This window comes from Tachypleus tridentatus, chromosome 4 (genome assembly GCF_004210375.1).
Source record: "Tachypleus tridentatus isolate NWPU-2018 chromosome 4, ASM421037v1, whole genome shotgun sequence".
Classification (NCBI taxonomy): domain Eukaryota; kingdom Metazoa; phylum Arthropoda; class Merostomata; order Xiphosura; family Limulidae; genus Tachypleus; species Tachypleus tridentatus.
The window spans coordinates 49045394-49061479 of record NC_134828.1 but is presented as its reverse complement, the minus strand read 5'-3'; the positions used below and the strand labels follow the sequence as shown (position 1 = coordinate 49061479).

The following is a 16086-nucleotide window of genomic DNA, read 5'->3' as shown; positions in this document are numbered from 1 at the left end:
TCTATCTTAGGTTTACAAGATATTTGTATGCTGTATATGTCAGCTATTATTTTAGCATATCTTGTTTGCAAAACAATTTTAAAAGGGTTATTCATATTTTGTAGTTCTAACTCAAAGCCATTAATTTAAGCATTTAAGAAAACCCATTTGAACAAAATATCACGTGTCAAAAGAATAAATATTTATATAAAACTATAGAGAAAAAGTATTTGTAACATTGTTTAGAAAAATAACTAAAAATAAAATACTGAAAATGACTGGGTTTTAGGAAATCACTGTTTAATATCATTATTAGTAACTCAGATTGACAGAAACATCTATAATCTCTAAGTCTATGTGTGGTGTATGAACATAAGATAAGTATTGGCTTCTGTGTGAAAAGTATTGAAAAATCAAAAGGATTTATAATGCCAGCAACTACTATGATATAAAGTAATGGAGTGGAATTAATGAGCTCTAAGTATTGATGCAACTTTTGGTTTGTACTTGACTTTTATTTATCTTGTACATCTTTTTAAATAATTTCTAGTTTTATTTTTAGATGAACCCTTTTTTTTTGATACCTTAAAATCATTATGAAATTTATTATTCTTTGTAATATGCTTAACCCCCAAGAAATTGCTTTTATAATTTGATCCTTTTTTAGCAGTATTCACCTGAAAATAAAGAAAAAGCTTTTAGTTCAGTTGTATATAATTAAGTTTGAAGCCAAAAGTAATTTATAGGTATGAAAAATATTTGTTTATACACAAACTGAGACTTCAGTAAATAGGTCAACTCCATATATATTAAAGCTATCACATCACCCATTACATTTTAACTGATGCAGTAAACAGTTTGTTTAGCATTTGCCTCTGGAGGTGGTTTAGTTGGCAAATTAACTTTTGTATTTTAGGTTCTGTAATAGATGTAATTTTTAATATTTATTTTTCTGAGTGTTAAATGTAATATGGTGTTTACTCTAGGTATTAAACCTGATGCGTAGATGTTTGTATTCATTTTTTAAATTAATGCATCACTTCTTATTCATTTTATCTAGGTATTAAAGTTGGCACACCTATTACGAGTGTGTGGAAATAACAAAAAAGAATGTGAAGGAAAGACCTTGTCTCTTTTAGCTGAATCTGCTTTTCAAGTAAGCTTGCTTTTATTTGCCAGTTGTCAAAATAGTTCAACATAAAGTAATGTTTTGTCACAGTAGAAATACTTTATTGTACATGCATAGAAAGTTTTATTTAAGCTTTTATCTGTTGAGTAACTGTTAATATTATTTTACAGTATTTAATTATAAGATCTGAGTGGAAAATGTGAAAGGAAAAGATTGAGTGAACAGTGTGATAGAAACTTGAAATAATATGTTTGGTCTGCTAAGGAGTTTGATAGAATTTTAATATATTTAATGTTAACATCTTTTTACTTAAAGTCTCCATGCAAATTTAAGTTCTGAAATAGATGTAATTTATAATATTTATTTTTCTGGGTGTTAAATGTAATATGTTGTTTTCTGTAGAATATTGTCTGTAGATGCTGTATGGTGTTTTCATGGTTGAGATTAAATATTTATGAAAAATGTTTCTCAGCACTTACCGATTTAGAATTTTTTAGACCATTCCTGGCTCTTTGTATCATTTCTTGATACTGATCTGGATCTGTACAGGAACTGTATCGAATATTATGTAAATCTTTGGGATAAGTGATACAGTGCAGTGATAATGTCATATCAAGTATTTTGCTGCTATTGTCTCAGTGACCAACCTTGTAACCAAAATGTGCTTTTTATAGTTTTCATACTATAACTTTTAATACAGCAAGCATGTCTTCATGAAATTTTGCAGATTATGAGTAAATATTACAAGGCTTTTGCACACAAAATATTAGAATTTTTTTAGTAAGTTTTAAGATTTTTTAAAGTAATGTATTTGACTTTCCTTTTTTAATTTTGAATGTTCTCTCCAAAAAATAATTTTTATGTTAAATTCAAAAATATGTTTGTATATCAGAAAATTTTCAAATTCACATACAAAATTTTCCAAACTTCCAGGTAATTATCAAACAGTTCTTTTAGAAAAAAAACTATTTTATATGGTATTTGAATATTATATCACCAAGAAGATTTGCCTGATTTGACTATCTTTGTAGCTGCCATGGCAAATTAGGAAAGAGATATGAATTGTTTTTTTTTTGTTCTAGAATGATTACAAATTATAACATACAAAACAAATATTTAGTCTAAGTAACTTAAATCCCATAACCATGTGTAGTTTACTTACATTGTATTCTGTACCTCAAAAATTGTCTACTTTTTTTTCATATTTCCAAGTATCTTCTGGCTTTTGCCAGAGTCTACTCAGGCTAGTTCAATTACTTTAGAACACTCTTTGATGAAACAATTTATTATTCTGAAATTGTTAATCTCACATCAGTTGTTAGGCCTTTAACTCCCACAATGGATAATTTTTCTCTGACCAAACTTCTTCTTCCCTTAATCTTACTTTACTCTCTTCTGCTCTTTTCTTGAAATTTTGCTGCTATTTGTACATCTATCACTTAGGCCTTCTAGAATTCTTTATATCTTTCTACATCAGTGGGTTGCACATTCCATTCATTAGCTATGACATCAATGAATTATGAACACAGTGTATAACTATTTCTTTTAAAATAGCTGCTTTCAGCTCTTGTGTGAATAAACTAAAAAAATCATAAGATATTACTCACAGAACAAGTATATTAGTAATACCTACACTAAACAGTTTTTATACCTGACATAAGCCCACTCTTCAACTGAAATATTTACAATACTTTTTTCACTATATACAAAGACTGTTTTAAGCTCATGCACAAAGTCTGCTCGTACAGTCTACACCAACATTTACAGTTCTATTGATGGCTTCAATGAGGAGCCTGTAGATTTGAAGGTGCAACACCCACTTTATCATCCTTGCACTGTCAGTTTTGCACCACTAAATTTATGCAAGTGGTAGATAGTCTGTCTGGATGATGAACATTTTCCTATATAGATAGTTCTGGAATTTGTGAATTACAAATACAACTGTATTGTCTATACTCCCCCATTTCCAATATCTGAAGTATTGGAAAACTTCCCAGCATGTTCTTTAATTTATTGAATGCTGTCTGGCATCTTTCTTTATCAGGCAAGTTGATAGCACAGTACATTAAGCATAGTTTGAGATGAATTTCTTGTAGTATTCAACTAACCCCAGGAAGGATCTGAGTTACTGCTTGATCATCATGGTTAGTGTATCTTTCATGCAAATTGCTTTCTTCTTTTTCATGGCTATCTGTTGGTCCCTCACCTTTTGTCCAACAAACTCCAGAACAGAATATCTGATCTAGCACTTGGATAGTCTGATGGTGAGACTTGTTGCCCTCTCTCACCACAACAACTCTACAAGTTTCTTCAGGTGATCTATCTTGCAAGTGTGGATCAGAATGTCATCTACATGATGCTTAATGTTGGTGATGTTACTCAACATCCTCTTCATCATGCAGTTGAATGCAGTAACAGAAATTGATGATATCAATCTGGTGTTGCAGATGCTTTCCATCAGGATTTTCTAATAACCTTCACTAAAGTTGATCTTTGAAAGAACCTGGTCTCATCATTTTTTCCATGATAGCATCTGAGTTGCCCATAGGTTTGGAGTGGAACTGCATCAAGAGATTTAACTTCCAAAAGTCTATACAGAAGCAGTTTGAATCATCCCTCTTCTTCAAGATTACAACTGGTAAACAGAAGACTAAATTTGAAGTCTCAATGATTCCAGCTTCCAACATTACTTCAGTTTTTTCTTTATCAAGTCTTGCATTGTATAAGGCATCTAATAAAGCCTAGTTGTGGTCTCTATCTTGTGTTGCACCACTTCAGTCTTTCCTGATCTATTGATGAAGATATCTGAGTACTGGCACAGTAGGTATCCTAGCTATTTTTTTTCTTGCCATTCAGTTCTTCAATAAAGTTGACATCTTTGTATATCTCATCTTTAGCTAGTGTTTATAGGTATAATAACTCCTTATCTTTTGAGTTCTATGAAACATCCATTTTATAGGTGCATCTTTAGGTCTTCTTCTCTCCCAAAATACTTCTTCAACAGATTGGCATGATAGATCTTGGTCTTCACATTTACCTTATAGTCCATTCTTTTGAGTACATCCTGTACTTCACAAGATCTTTTCCACTGCAAAGTTTATTGTTGTCTGTGGGTAGCAGAAGTAATACCTTCTGTCTGACCATGAAACATTGGTCCTTGGCCTTCTTGTCATAGAAATGCATCTGATTGCCTTGAAATACATGCAATCTCTGTCAAGCAAGTTGACAAATGTTCTCCAGTTGGTTTCTGAAGTCTAACACATACTGATATGTATTCTTTAGTTGTGATTATTTTTCTCCCATCCATAGCTCTTTCAATATTTGCATCGGGCCTTGTATTGTTCTTTCATATAATAACTCGAAGGGTGAAAATCCTGTACTTTCTTGTAGGGCTTCTCAGTAAGCAAGTAATACTGTGTGCAAGTACCTGTTCCAGTTATACAGTCTGTCTTGGTGTATCTTCTTTATCATACTATTTCAAACTCCACTGAATCTCTCTCAAAGTCCATTATATGTATGATTGTATGAAAAGATAGAGTTGCTGTGTACTGATGAGTCTGCACACTTCCAGCATCAATTTGGAAGTAAACTAGGTCCTTCTGTTACTCAGGATTTCTCTTCAAAAGCCTACTCTGCAAAATACCCCTCTGGGCTTCTGCTACTCTCTGCTAGTGCTATGACTTCTGGATAATGTGTTGCATAGTCGACTTCTTTCAGCACATACAAATTGCACTTGTCAGAAACAGGTGCTTGTGGTCCGTTCAAGTCCATAACTACTGAATAGCTCTTTCTGTGAGAGATGTGTCCTCCAGTGACACCTTGACTATCTTTTTTTTAGGTACTATCCTTTGGGAGGTGTCATGTGATCTGCAGAATGAACTCACATCTGTTATGACTTTTGCCCAATGGAAGTTACTGATGATTCTGTCTGCCATATTCTTTGTTTGTAGCTGTCCTCCCACACTTGATTCATGAGCAAACATGGTCACTTGAGTCCAATATTCAGTTGGTACTATGATCTGTTTAACATCTCCTGTATAAATGGCTTAATAGATCTGGTATAGCATTCATTTCCAGTCCCCTATTCTATAAGTATCTTTCCCCTTTGTTTTGTTCTCGACTATCTCTTGGGTGTTGTCCCAAAGTTTTTGCAGTGAAGGTATTTTCTTCTATGTTTCCTTAAGTTCCTGCAAACGTACATTTGGGATATTGCTTTTTGACACATGCAGGGGCTTGTTGTCTTGTTTTCTCTTCATTTTTTGAGCTCTGCTGGTAACTGCAGATGCTTCATCAATCTTATTTTTGTCTAGTTCCTCCTCCAAATTTCTATCTACTACCTGGTATTTTTCCAATCACCAAGATACACACTGTTGCTTGTATAGACAAAGCTTCAAGAGCTCTCATATAATATAAGAGTATCCACCTTTATATTTGCTATGGGAAACTTTCTCACTGTCCCATCAGTTAGTACACACAGATGTACTTTGAATGTCATCTAGTCATCAGATACTAGACTGGTTTTCACTGCTCTACTACTGCACCCAGTGTCTCCTAGATTCTTCACTTTCTTGTTTTTAACATATTCTCCATTTATTAGCATGTTGTAATTTGGTATCACCTCTCGACATTTGTCACATGCTTCCAGCATCACTGGCATTGCTAATCCATTTGCTAGCATGAGCCAACCATTAGTCTTAAACTGATCAATCATGGAATTAGCACTTACTTCTTGTGGTGAATCTGTTGAGTTTTTTTTATTCTGTTTTGTCTGGCAGTAGCATCCATGGTGACTGTCACTCTTCTTTTTACTTAACAGCACTAGCTTTATAAGTAGCTCCAGCTGCTTTATTTTAATATTTCTGTTGGTGCTTACAGTGTGTCCCATTTTATGACAAACATAGCATCTCTTCACCTTCTGTTTATTAATCTACCATCACCTTTAGTGGATCCTTGCTTCTTGTCAACCATTATTGATTTCAAATTTAACTAGATATGTTGAACTAGCTAGTTATATTTTATCCATGGGCTTTTATATACTGTTATGCAAGTTGATCATCTCATTTATGCATTTTGGTGCTCTCTTCTTCAGGAAGAGCAACATGTCAATTGAACACATGATCACAAACTGTTCTTGTATTAGTAGATCTACCAGTCTCACTAAACCATTTTCACACCTGTCCATATCAGTTCAACTGGTACAGTTTCTCCAGCATCAAATGTTTTTCACTAAGTTCACATCATTTCAGTAAAGCCACTTGTTATAATCCATGGCATTTTCTGATTTTGTTCCTGCATATACTTGGAGGCCTATTCCTCTGAGAAGTGGGTTGAGACAGACTGCGAAGTTGCCTTTGTCCCCTTTATAACTTTGGGTATATCTTTCATATCTCACAAGAGAGGCATTCATGTCATCTTTCTGTTCCTCAAATTTGGGTAACCTGAATCTGCTGGTCCTGAATCTATTGTCATTCTTGGAACCTTTTTCCTTCAGTTAGATGAGCTTTGCAATCTCAGTTTATGCTCTTATTCTATTTCTAGTCTCTTCTATTTCTCTTTTTCTTCAATTTGTGCTTTTATTCTCTCTTTTTCTATTTATAGTCTTTCTTTCTCTTTTTTTTCTTCGTTTATTCTTTCTTCTCTGTCTCTTTTGTTGCTGTTTTCTTTCTAGTTCTTGTTGTTTAACAAACTCTTGTAGCTTATTGTCTTTTAACCCAATATACTCTCTTTTTATTTACCCAGTTATCAAAATTATATATATATAGGGAAGAAGTTAAACTCTTTTTTTTTTTTTTTTTGTTTCCTTACCTCTATTTATACATGTATCACATAGGTCACCTAGATATCTTTATATCCTTGATATCAGTGGATTGCTTGTGACATTTGATAGCATTGACATTAATGAACTATAAACACAACATATGATTCTTACTGAGTTATGTAGCCAACTTGAAATGACTATCACCTTTTAAAATAATTGCTTTTAACTCTCTTGTTAGGCACTAAGATATCTCTAAGGGTTTAGTTGATTTGACTGATCTCACAATCACCATATGAAATTAGGAAACAAATATAAGTTATGTCTTTTTGTTCTAGAATGACTACAGATTATAAAATGTTTAGACTGAATAGCTTAAATTTCATAACATTATACATTTATATATATTTTTTAATTGTATCATATTCACCTTTCAGTATTGTACTACCTGGCTAACAATACAGAAGTTACAATGTTTTTGTTTTATATCTAGCTTGCGAATATTGGTAATTAGTTTCTAATTTGTACAAAAGTATAAACTTTGTAAATTTGACATCAGAAACATCTAATTGGAACCAATGCTGCATTCAGTATACCACATAATACATAGCCCAGCATAGCCAGGTGGTTAAGGTGTTGAGGGTTGCAGGTTGGAATGTCAGTCACACCAAACATGCTCATCCTTTAAGCAATTTGGACATTATTATGTGACAGTCAATCCCACTGTTCATTGGTAAAAGAGTAGCTCAAGATTTAACAACAGGTGGTGATGACTAGCTGTCTTCCCTCTAGTCTCACACTGTTAAAGTTTGACAGTTAGCACAGAAACCCCATGTGAAGCTTTGCACAAAATTAAAAAACAAACAAACAAACTGCATGATATACAAAAATAGGTGTGTAGGTGTGTTTAACATTTACTTTTAAATTAAGAAATTAAATAATGTATAATATCAACATTTGAATTATAATCTATGGTTTGATACTAAACTTAAGGAGATTAATTCATAAAATAATAGTTCAATAAAATTTTGAATACAAGTCAACAGATGTGATGACATGGCCTTTGATCCATGACTCGTATGCAAAGATTTAAACTTGAATTACCTCAATACCAATGAGGATGTAATGTCTACTGTGTTGGAAATTAGCTGTGATAAATTACCATTTGTGTCCCATATTAACAGTGATTGTCCATTGTTAGGGTAATATGACTTTCTACTGTATCATAATATATTAGATTAATATATGTTTGATTTTAAATTTAATTTGCTTTTGTTATTAGGCTGCAGACTATGAAGCATGTTATGGTGCATGCCACAGACTGTTAAATGGCTGCTTTCGTGAAGGTTGGAAAGTTTGTCAACTCTTAGGACAGTGTCAAGAGTTCAAAAATCTCTCAGCAAGGTAAAGTTGGGTTTTTGTAAGATTCAAGTGTCATACAAGAAAGCAGCACCACATACAATATTTTTTCATTTTCAAAGTGATCATGATTTTTTAAAGAATCTATAGCTACATGTTGTATTTAATTAGCACGTGATTCTCAAACTTGTACTATGAATTTTCACTCAATTCAGTAAGTTCTTCTTCATACCAATCGTCAGATTATTTTTACATAATAGTATCAGACATTTTTATAGAGATGATATAGAAGTTTGTGTTTTGTATTCAGGATATGCTCTGTTGCATTTGCAGGTTAGACTGGATTGTGGATCTAATGTTTTCTGGTTTGTGCCCTTTTACCACCAAAACAAAAATGTTTACACTCCATATTTTGGGACCATAGTGCATTGTAATATCAAATTCCACCATTTGATTAGAGTAGCCCATGAGTTATCAATGAGTGGTGTTGACTAGCTTTCTTTCCTATAATATCTCACTTCAAAATTAGGAACAGCTAGCACAGGTAGCCTTCAAGCAGGCTTGCAAAATATTCCATAAACAACAACAATAAACATACTTCCTCCACTATAAACTATATGCATTTATGTGGCCATGATTACACACTGCAGTTTCTAATGGAAGATTTCTGCAAAGGAAGGCAAGGTTGATCTTAGACTATACATTTCAGCAAACTTTTCACAGACTTAACACACTACATGAAACATTGACTTACATCATATTTGCTCAGAAGTCACTGTCGCTGTATTGAATGTCCTAACAGGTATGATGGAAGTTTGTGATCCTTTCTCAACTGCAAGTTTGTAGTTATTGCCTTGTGTATGGTGCCAAGAGATATGCCAGCTTTATTACAATACTTTTCAAAAATTTCTTTAGCTGTTCCTTTTGCCTTGTTAATTAGGGTGTTTTTTGGCCATCTTTCACATGATGACAGCCATTGGTTTTAAGATGTGGGTGGAAGCTTGTTGGACTTTACTACTTGCACAGCCAAATGGTCAAAATTCAACTTGAGCTTAATATTTAAAACATTTAGGTGGTAAAAGTGTTATCCATGGTGTCACATACTTCTGTATTACCAAATACAAGTTACTGTTACAGAATGTAATTAATTCTATTTTTATAAACAACAGCTAAAAGCAAAAGAAAGCTGTCTTTGCTACCTTTAACTAATTTTACATTGGTAGCAACATATGGTTGGTTTGTCCCACTGCATAAATAAAATCTTATTGAAGAGTGAAGAATAAATCTTTTTTTGAACTGGCAGTTTTATGATTTGCTCATTGTTTATATCTAGTTTTTAGTCATGAACTTCCCTATATGATACTAATGTTATATAAAAGTAAAAGTATTATGTTTAAAACTTTTTTATTATTTATAGTTAAGACCAGTTTTCTTTTAGAATAGTGCTACTGACTTTTGCAATAAGTTATTGTGCTTCAGATCTACTCGAAGATCTCTTGAGAAACAAAGCTGAAATTCAGCTTCAGGTGAGGGTTTTACTTTTGTTATTTATTTTTATGAAAATAACTGAACATCTGTTAAGATCTGTTAAGTATACAAAAATGTTATATTATTCTAACGAAAATTATAATGCCTACTTTACACACACTAATAATTCATTCAACTATAGTTGTTTCATTTGTTATTTTATGCAACAAAATGTAAACATGTGTAAACAAAAATATAATTTTATTTCTTTATTTGTAGCCTAAGCTTTGCTCTAGTGATTCTATGAACAAATTTGTAGTATTTTTATCAATGTTTCTCAATTTTTTTCTAATGTTCAGACTTTTTTCTTTTGTTTTTTCTTGTGGTAATGAGTTAATATAATCCAGAGAATTTTATTTTGTGTTTGTCTGTATTTTGTTTCAGCCAATGTTTTTGTAGCATGTAGTTCTTTTTTCAGCAGTAACAAGCTATAAATTGTTTTAAATAACCATGAACAATTTTGGTTAACAATTTTCCATGATGATGAGAAAACCCACTTGTAGAGAAAAATATATATGTAAAAATGGCTGGTATGGGTTAAGAAATTTGTATGTAGAGGAGCGAACAATGTTTCGACCTTCTTTGGTCATCGTCAGGTTTACAAAGAAAGAGGTAAGTGATCAATAGCTGACCACATGTTCAAAGGGGGTTGTGTAATTGAGTGTAAGAATGTAGAGTACGTGCTTAGATGTTTGATTATATTTATTAATATAGGTATGAAAGTATTCCTTTGTATTGGTTTATTTTGGGATTGAGTTGTGTAAGTTAGGCTTCCTTAATTTTTTGTTTGTTTCTTTCTTTCTTTATTTAGTATTTGGGTGTTTTTTATGGTTATGTTGTGTTTATTTGATTTGCAGTGTTTGAAAACAAAACAAAAACTCAGTATACTAAGAAACCAAATAAACACCGCCATAAAACTATGCTCACCAGATAAAATGAACAACAAATTAGACAAAATAAAACAATACTTCATCAACATCAATAAGTTTCCTCCACAAACCGTAGAAAACATTATACACACACACCTAGACAAAAAGGAAAATCAACTAACAAAAATAAATATATCCCACAAATTAAAAAATCTCAAAACCATATACTACTGCATACCATATATTCCTAACATCAACAGAAAAATAACCAACATTTCGTAAAAACTAGTAAAAAATTATGACATTCCAGTTAATACCAAATTTATTCAAAAACCAGGCACAAAACTGAGGTCTATACTATGTAAAAACTACACTGACAAACACCACACCAACATTATTTATAAAATACAATGTGATAACTGCCACGACTTCTATATTGGAGAAACAAGTAGAAAAATGGAAACCAGATTCAAAGAACCTAAAAAGTCACCTTCACACGCTTTTGAACACTGCAAGTCAAATAACCACAACATAACTATAGAAAACACCCAAATACTAAATAAAGAAACAAACATAAACAAATGCAGAATTAAAGAAGCCGTACCTATACAACAACTCAAGCCCAAAATAAACCAATACAAAGGAACACCTTTATACCTATATTAATAAATATAATCAAACATCTAAGCATTCCCTCTACATTTCTAAACCTAATTACATAACTCCCTTCTAACATGTGGTCAGCTATTGGTCAGTTACCTCTTTCTTTCTTTGTGAACCTAATGATGACCGAAGAAAGTCGAAACGTTGTTCGCTCCTCTACATAAAACTTTCTCAACCCATACTCAGCCGTTTTTACATATATAGCTTAACAATTTTGTTTCCCATAATATGCTTATTAAATACCTAATGTTACTTGACTTTTATCAGCTTTTGATGGAATATATTGTGAAAATTCTTTTTCTAGAAATAAGGTGTGAAGGAATAAAATCCTAGCATAGAATTAGCTTGTATACTAGAAATATATGCAGAATACAGTGTGATTTTTGAAAATTTTATAGATGATATACTCAAAAGTTGAATCTCATCTTAATCAAGACAAGCCTGAAGTTAAGATTTTTGGAAACAACAGTTTCTTTAAGGTTTGTATGTTTGTTAAAGAATTTCTGTATAAGAATTATATTAAACATATATGAAAATGTTGTGACCTTATCTGTGGCTTGTGCTAAATTAGCATTACAAACTTGGAAAAAATTTTCTTTATTATTTGCTCAAATTATGTGAGTGTAATTGGTGTATTCTATTCTGGTGATATAAAGGTTTTTACTGTAAACACTGATGAAAAAATGTCTTCTCTCTTGTTTTTAAACAATATTTATTGCATATTGCATACAATCACAAAACTGTGGTTGATATATATAATAAGCAAAATAAGTACAAATGCATACTCATTCAGTCTTATGTGAAGTTTTTACAGATGAAATGACGTCACTGTTTATATTCCATTTATGTTCAGTTTCAAGACCAAACTCATTCTTGAAGATTGTGTTACTGTTACAACTTTGCTCTCATGCTATTACATGTGAAGTTGAATTAGTTATTTTTCCTATCCTATAAAGACATAATTAAAACCAGAAGTGTACATGTTTGTTATTTGTTAAATCGTTTTATGGAGTGTATCATTTCACTTTTATTTTGCCATATTTTATGCTGCTGTGGATTTTACCAAATAAAAAAAAAACAAATTTAATCTTCAAAGAAGAACATTATTTTTCTTTTTTTTTTTGTCATTGTGTTGTTTCAAAGTACATGGAGCAAAGTTCAATTAGGATTATATATGCAGATAAAGATATTTTCACAAATTCTTAACTTTTTTAAAACAGATTTTGTGAAGTTTATTTAAAAAAAGCCTTATTACGATTAGATACAGATAAATGTTTTCACATTTTTTAAAAAATATTTAGTTCCAGTCTAAATACAAGGACAGTGAGAGTTTATTTTGTGTTTGGAATTAAAACTATTGGTAACCAATACTGTTCACAACATTAACAATAAAGAAAGAATAAAACTTAAAAACATATTAAAACTAGTTGCGCTTAAAGATAATACAAAGTAGATCCAAGCATACTTACATAAACATGCAAGGAACATTATTGAAAAAAAAGGACATTGATTTTTTGGGTCATTACCATTGACTTTATTTTATAAGACATTTCATATAAAATTGAGATTAAAACACTTGACGTAATAAAATTGTTTAACTCTGAAAACTATGAAAATTTGTGTGTAATTACCTTAAGAAGCAAGATCAACAGTGCCTCTCTTACTGTTCTGATTATTTACAATTTCTTTCTGTTGTTGCATGAAAGAAACAATTAATAAATGAACAATAGATACTTGAATACTATAGCAAAAAGGACAAGAACTTTATAAGCCTTGATCCTAATTATCATGAACAGTAATCCAAAAGACTACTTGTACACCTTATGACATACTTCATTGTTGTGAATGTGCTTGATTAAGTGTATATATATATATATATATATATATATATATATATGCATATATATAAGCATTTCTAAAAGCGCTAATGTAAATTGCACATAAAGCACTTATTCTATAGATAAACATTAAGGATTAAACATATTTCTTATAATGTAAGTAGTTCTGTTATGTTTCTTGCTGTTAAACATTCTACTTGTTCCTAGGATGAAAATAGAAATAGTGAAACAAATTTTACTTTAAATACACTTCACCAAACTCATGAAGCCACCTTGGAAATTTTACGATCCACAACAGAAACGACCAAAGCTGTGTTTTCGTCTGTAACAGGTGCTCAAATTTGGAAAGATACAGCAAAGTAAGACCTTTTCTTTGATATATTTTGAGCATATTTGTGAGAAAAGAACTTAAAAATGTAATATTTGTTCAAATTCAAAAACGTGTTTTGAAATATAATGTGTAATTGATACAGGAGATTTTTGTAATGCTTTTAGGTACATGTATGATATACTGAGGCTCATATATGTGAGCATACCAAATTGCTTCTTTTCTCATACAACCAGCTTTAGAGATCCATTGAATTAAAACCTTATTGGATGCAGAAAGCATTAGATCTGAAAATAAAATAAATTATTTTACATGTGGGTTTAAAATTAATGCTAAACAGCCAGCAGTCTTTTTTTTTTTCTTTCTTTGCCAAACATTAGTAGTGTTTCTACCCATGTAGCTTCTTTTTTTTTTTCTTTGAGTAAAAATCCACATTTGTGAAATTGAAACTTTATCTGTATGTTTTAATGTCCATTGTTACTGGTGGTTGTCACAAAATTTTATTTAAAGTTAAATACAGAAAACAGAATATGCAAAATATGGACAGAATGATTATCATTAGCTGACTAGGTTGCAGTAAAAACTTATTATTTAACCTTGGGTTTAGCATTTGTTGTTTATATATAAAGTAATTTAAATACGTTGCATATTATAACTCAATTATGGAGTAGTTTGCCCAAATAAAAAATTGTTCATTAGAAGCATTAGCATTCCGAGGTATTTTTTTTGTTTTCTGTAGTTATGTTTAGACCATCTTATGTTTAATTAGACTCACTGAAGGCAAAATAAATATATCAGAAACATATGTAAAAATCAAATTTTTAGAATTTTCAACAGTGGCCGAATTTTTTAACAGGTGGATTAATTCTTTGAGCTTTGAGAATGAAATTGATGCTGGTCTAAATGCTGGACTTAACACTGTAGAATTAAACAAATATTGTGCCTCAACATTCTATGCTTCACTGTTTGAAGACTGTCATATTGGAAAGGTAAATGTATTTTGTATTTCTTCCCATAATATTTATGGTTCTGAAAGAAAGTAATTTTGGTGTTCATTTGACTTGTTAAACATTTTTAATGTAACTGTTGGAAGAAAAAGAAAAATGTGAAATATCAAACAACTAATAAAGATTTTATTTTGAAATCATTAGGGTCTATAACTACCTCTTAGTTAAGATAAAGGAATATATATGTACTTTTGAACTTAAAAGTTGAGATTTTCCAAACTTAAATACTAAGATTATAGTTACTGGAATTTTAGTGTAAAAGATGGATGTGTTTGTAGATAAATGATAGAATTGAAAGGTTTAAATGTCATAAATTTTATCATAAAAATCAGTGTTTTTGAAAAAGATAATAAAAGGTAGAGAAAATTGTAATTTAAACTATATATAAGTGCAAAATTTGGAAGTTTCGAAACACTTCTCTAATATTCACAGACAAGCTTGAAAATTGTTTATTCCAGTGTTTATAGACAGATGCTTGGAATGAGAGAATCTCTAATCTAATGCTGTAATGTAATCTTTATATAAGATTGGATGTTAAAGTACAGGGTGTTCGGAAAGTCACTGTGCACTTATATATTTATTAACAGACATGTTTCAATATAGAATACAGGAGGTAAATATGAATGATAATTATAAACAATGTTGAAGTGACCCCCATTGGCATCAATACTGGCCTGGATCATTCTTATTTTGTTTCTAAACATCACTATCAGTTGCTGGCTTGAAATAGACTGAATAAATTATGATTACAAAACTGCACAGTGACTTTCCGAACACCCTGTATTTTTAATATAATGTTTATGGACATGTATTAGATTTGAAAATTTCTTCAATGTCTATAGACTTTTAATAGTTGTAAAAATTTTCCTAATGTAGTATTTATGGACATGTACTAGATATGAAAGTTTTTATGACCAAAGGCTTGTAAGTATTTACTGTATATAAACATTTTTCTTAATTTCTTAAAGCAAGTACTAGATGAGAAAATTTATATGTAACTTTAATGTTTTTATACTATGTATATTAAAATATAACTGTTCAAAAACAGTTATTATAGGTATACTCATTAGCCAGAAAACTTGAAACACAAAAAAAAACAAAAAAACATGTTCTACCATTATGGACCTTGATTACAATTTGGATGCTGTGTGGCAATGAAGGTACATGCTTCAATCTTTTACTATCAATTAATCAGTATCTTTCCAAACTCAGATTATGCTAATGGTAGTGGACTATGTTTCTAGACAACTTATTATGTAACATCTTGCAGAGTTTTCTTGGGTTTTTTATCAGGGCACTATGCAAGCTAGGGTGTATGTTCAGAATCTGTATCATACTTCATGAACCAATCACAAATAACTTTCGCTTTGTAATTGGTGAAATTATCATCTTTGAAGTAACCATTTGGATAAAACAAGAGCATTGCAAGATACACCTGGCCAGATTGTCTGGTCAAATACCCATGAGCTGAGATACGGTCATTCAGAGGAACCACAGAACTTGTACCATATAAATGAATCTTGTGTTATACATTACCTCCAAAAGAGATGAGTAAGATTATTGCTGTGCTCTAATCCTACCATCATAGCAGAACAATTTGAAGCTTTGCTTCGTGGATAGTTTAGGTAGTGT

The 16086-nt window shown here is 31.1% G+C and overlaps 1 protein-coding gene across 10 annotated transcripts in view; it reads left to right on the top strand.

The window, feature by feature from the left end:
• LOC143249085 (NBAS subunit of NRZ tethering complex-like) overlaps positions 1–16086 on the top strand; it is a 230774-nt gene that overhangs the window by 126498 nt on the left and 88190 nt on the right. For all 10 annotated transcript variants that reach the window (XR_013027512.1, XR_013027511.1, XM_076498317.1 and 7 more), the window contains 6 exons: positions 1040–1135; positions 8146–8267; positions 9661–9748; positions 11680–11760; positions 13327–13478; positions 14304–14436. Coding sequence is in view for 8 of the 10 variants with exons in the window: in XM_076498317.1 (XP_076354432.1) it covers positions 1040–1135; positions 8146–8267; positions 9661–9748; positions 11680–11760; positions 13327–13478; positions 14304–14436 (672 nt within the window). In the remaining 2 variants the exon portion in view is untranslated. The remainder of the gene's footprint in view (positions 1–1039; positions 1136–8145; positions 8268–9660; positions 9749–11679; positions 11761–13326; positions 13479–14303; positions 14437–16086) is intronic.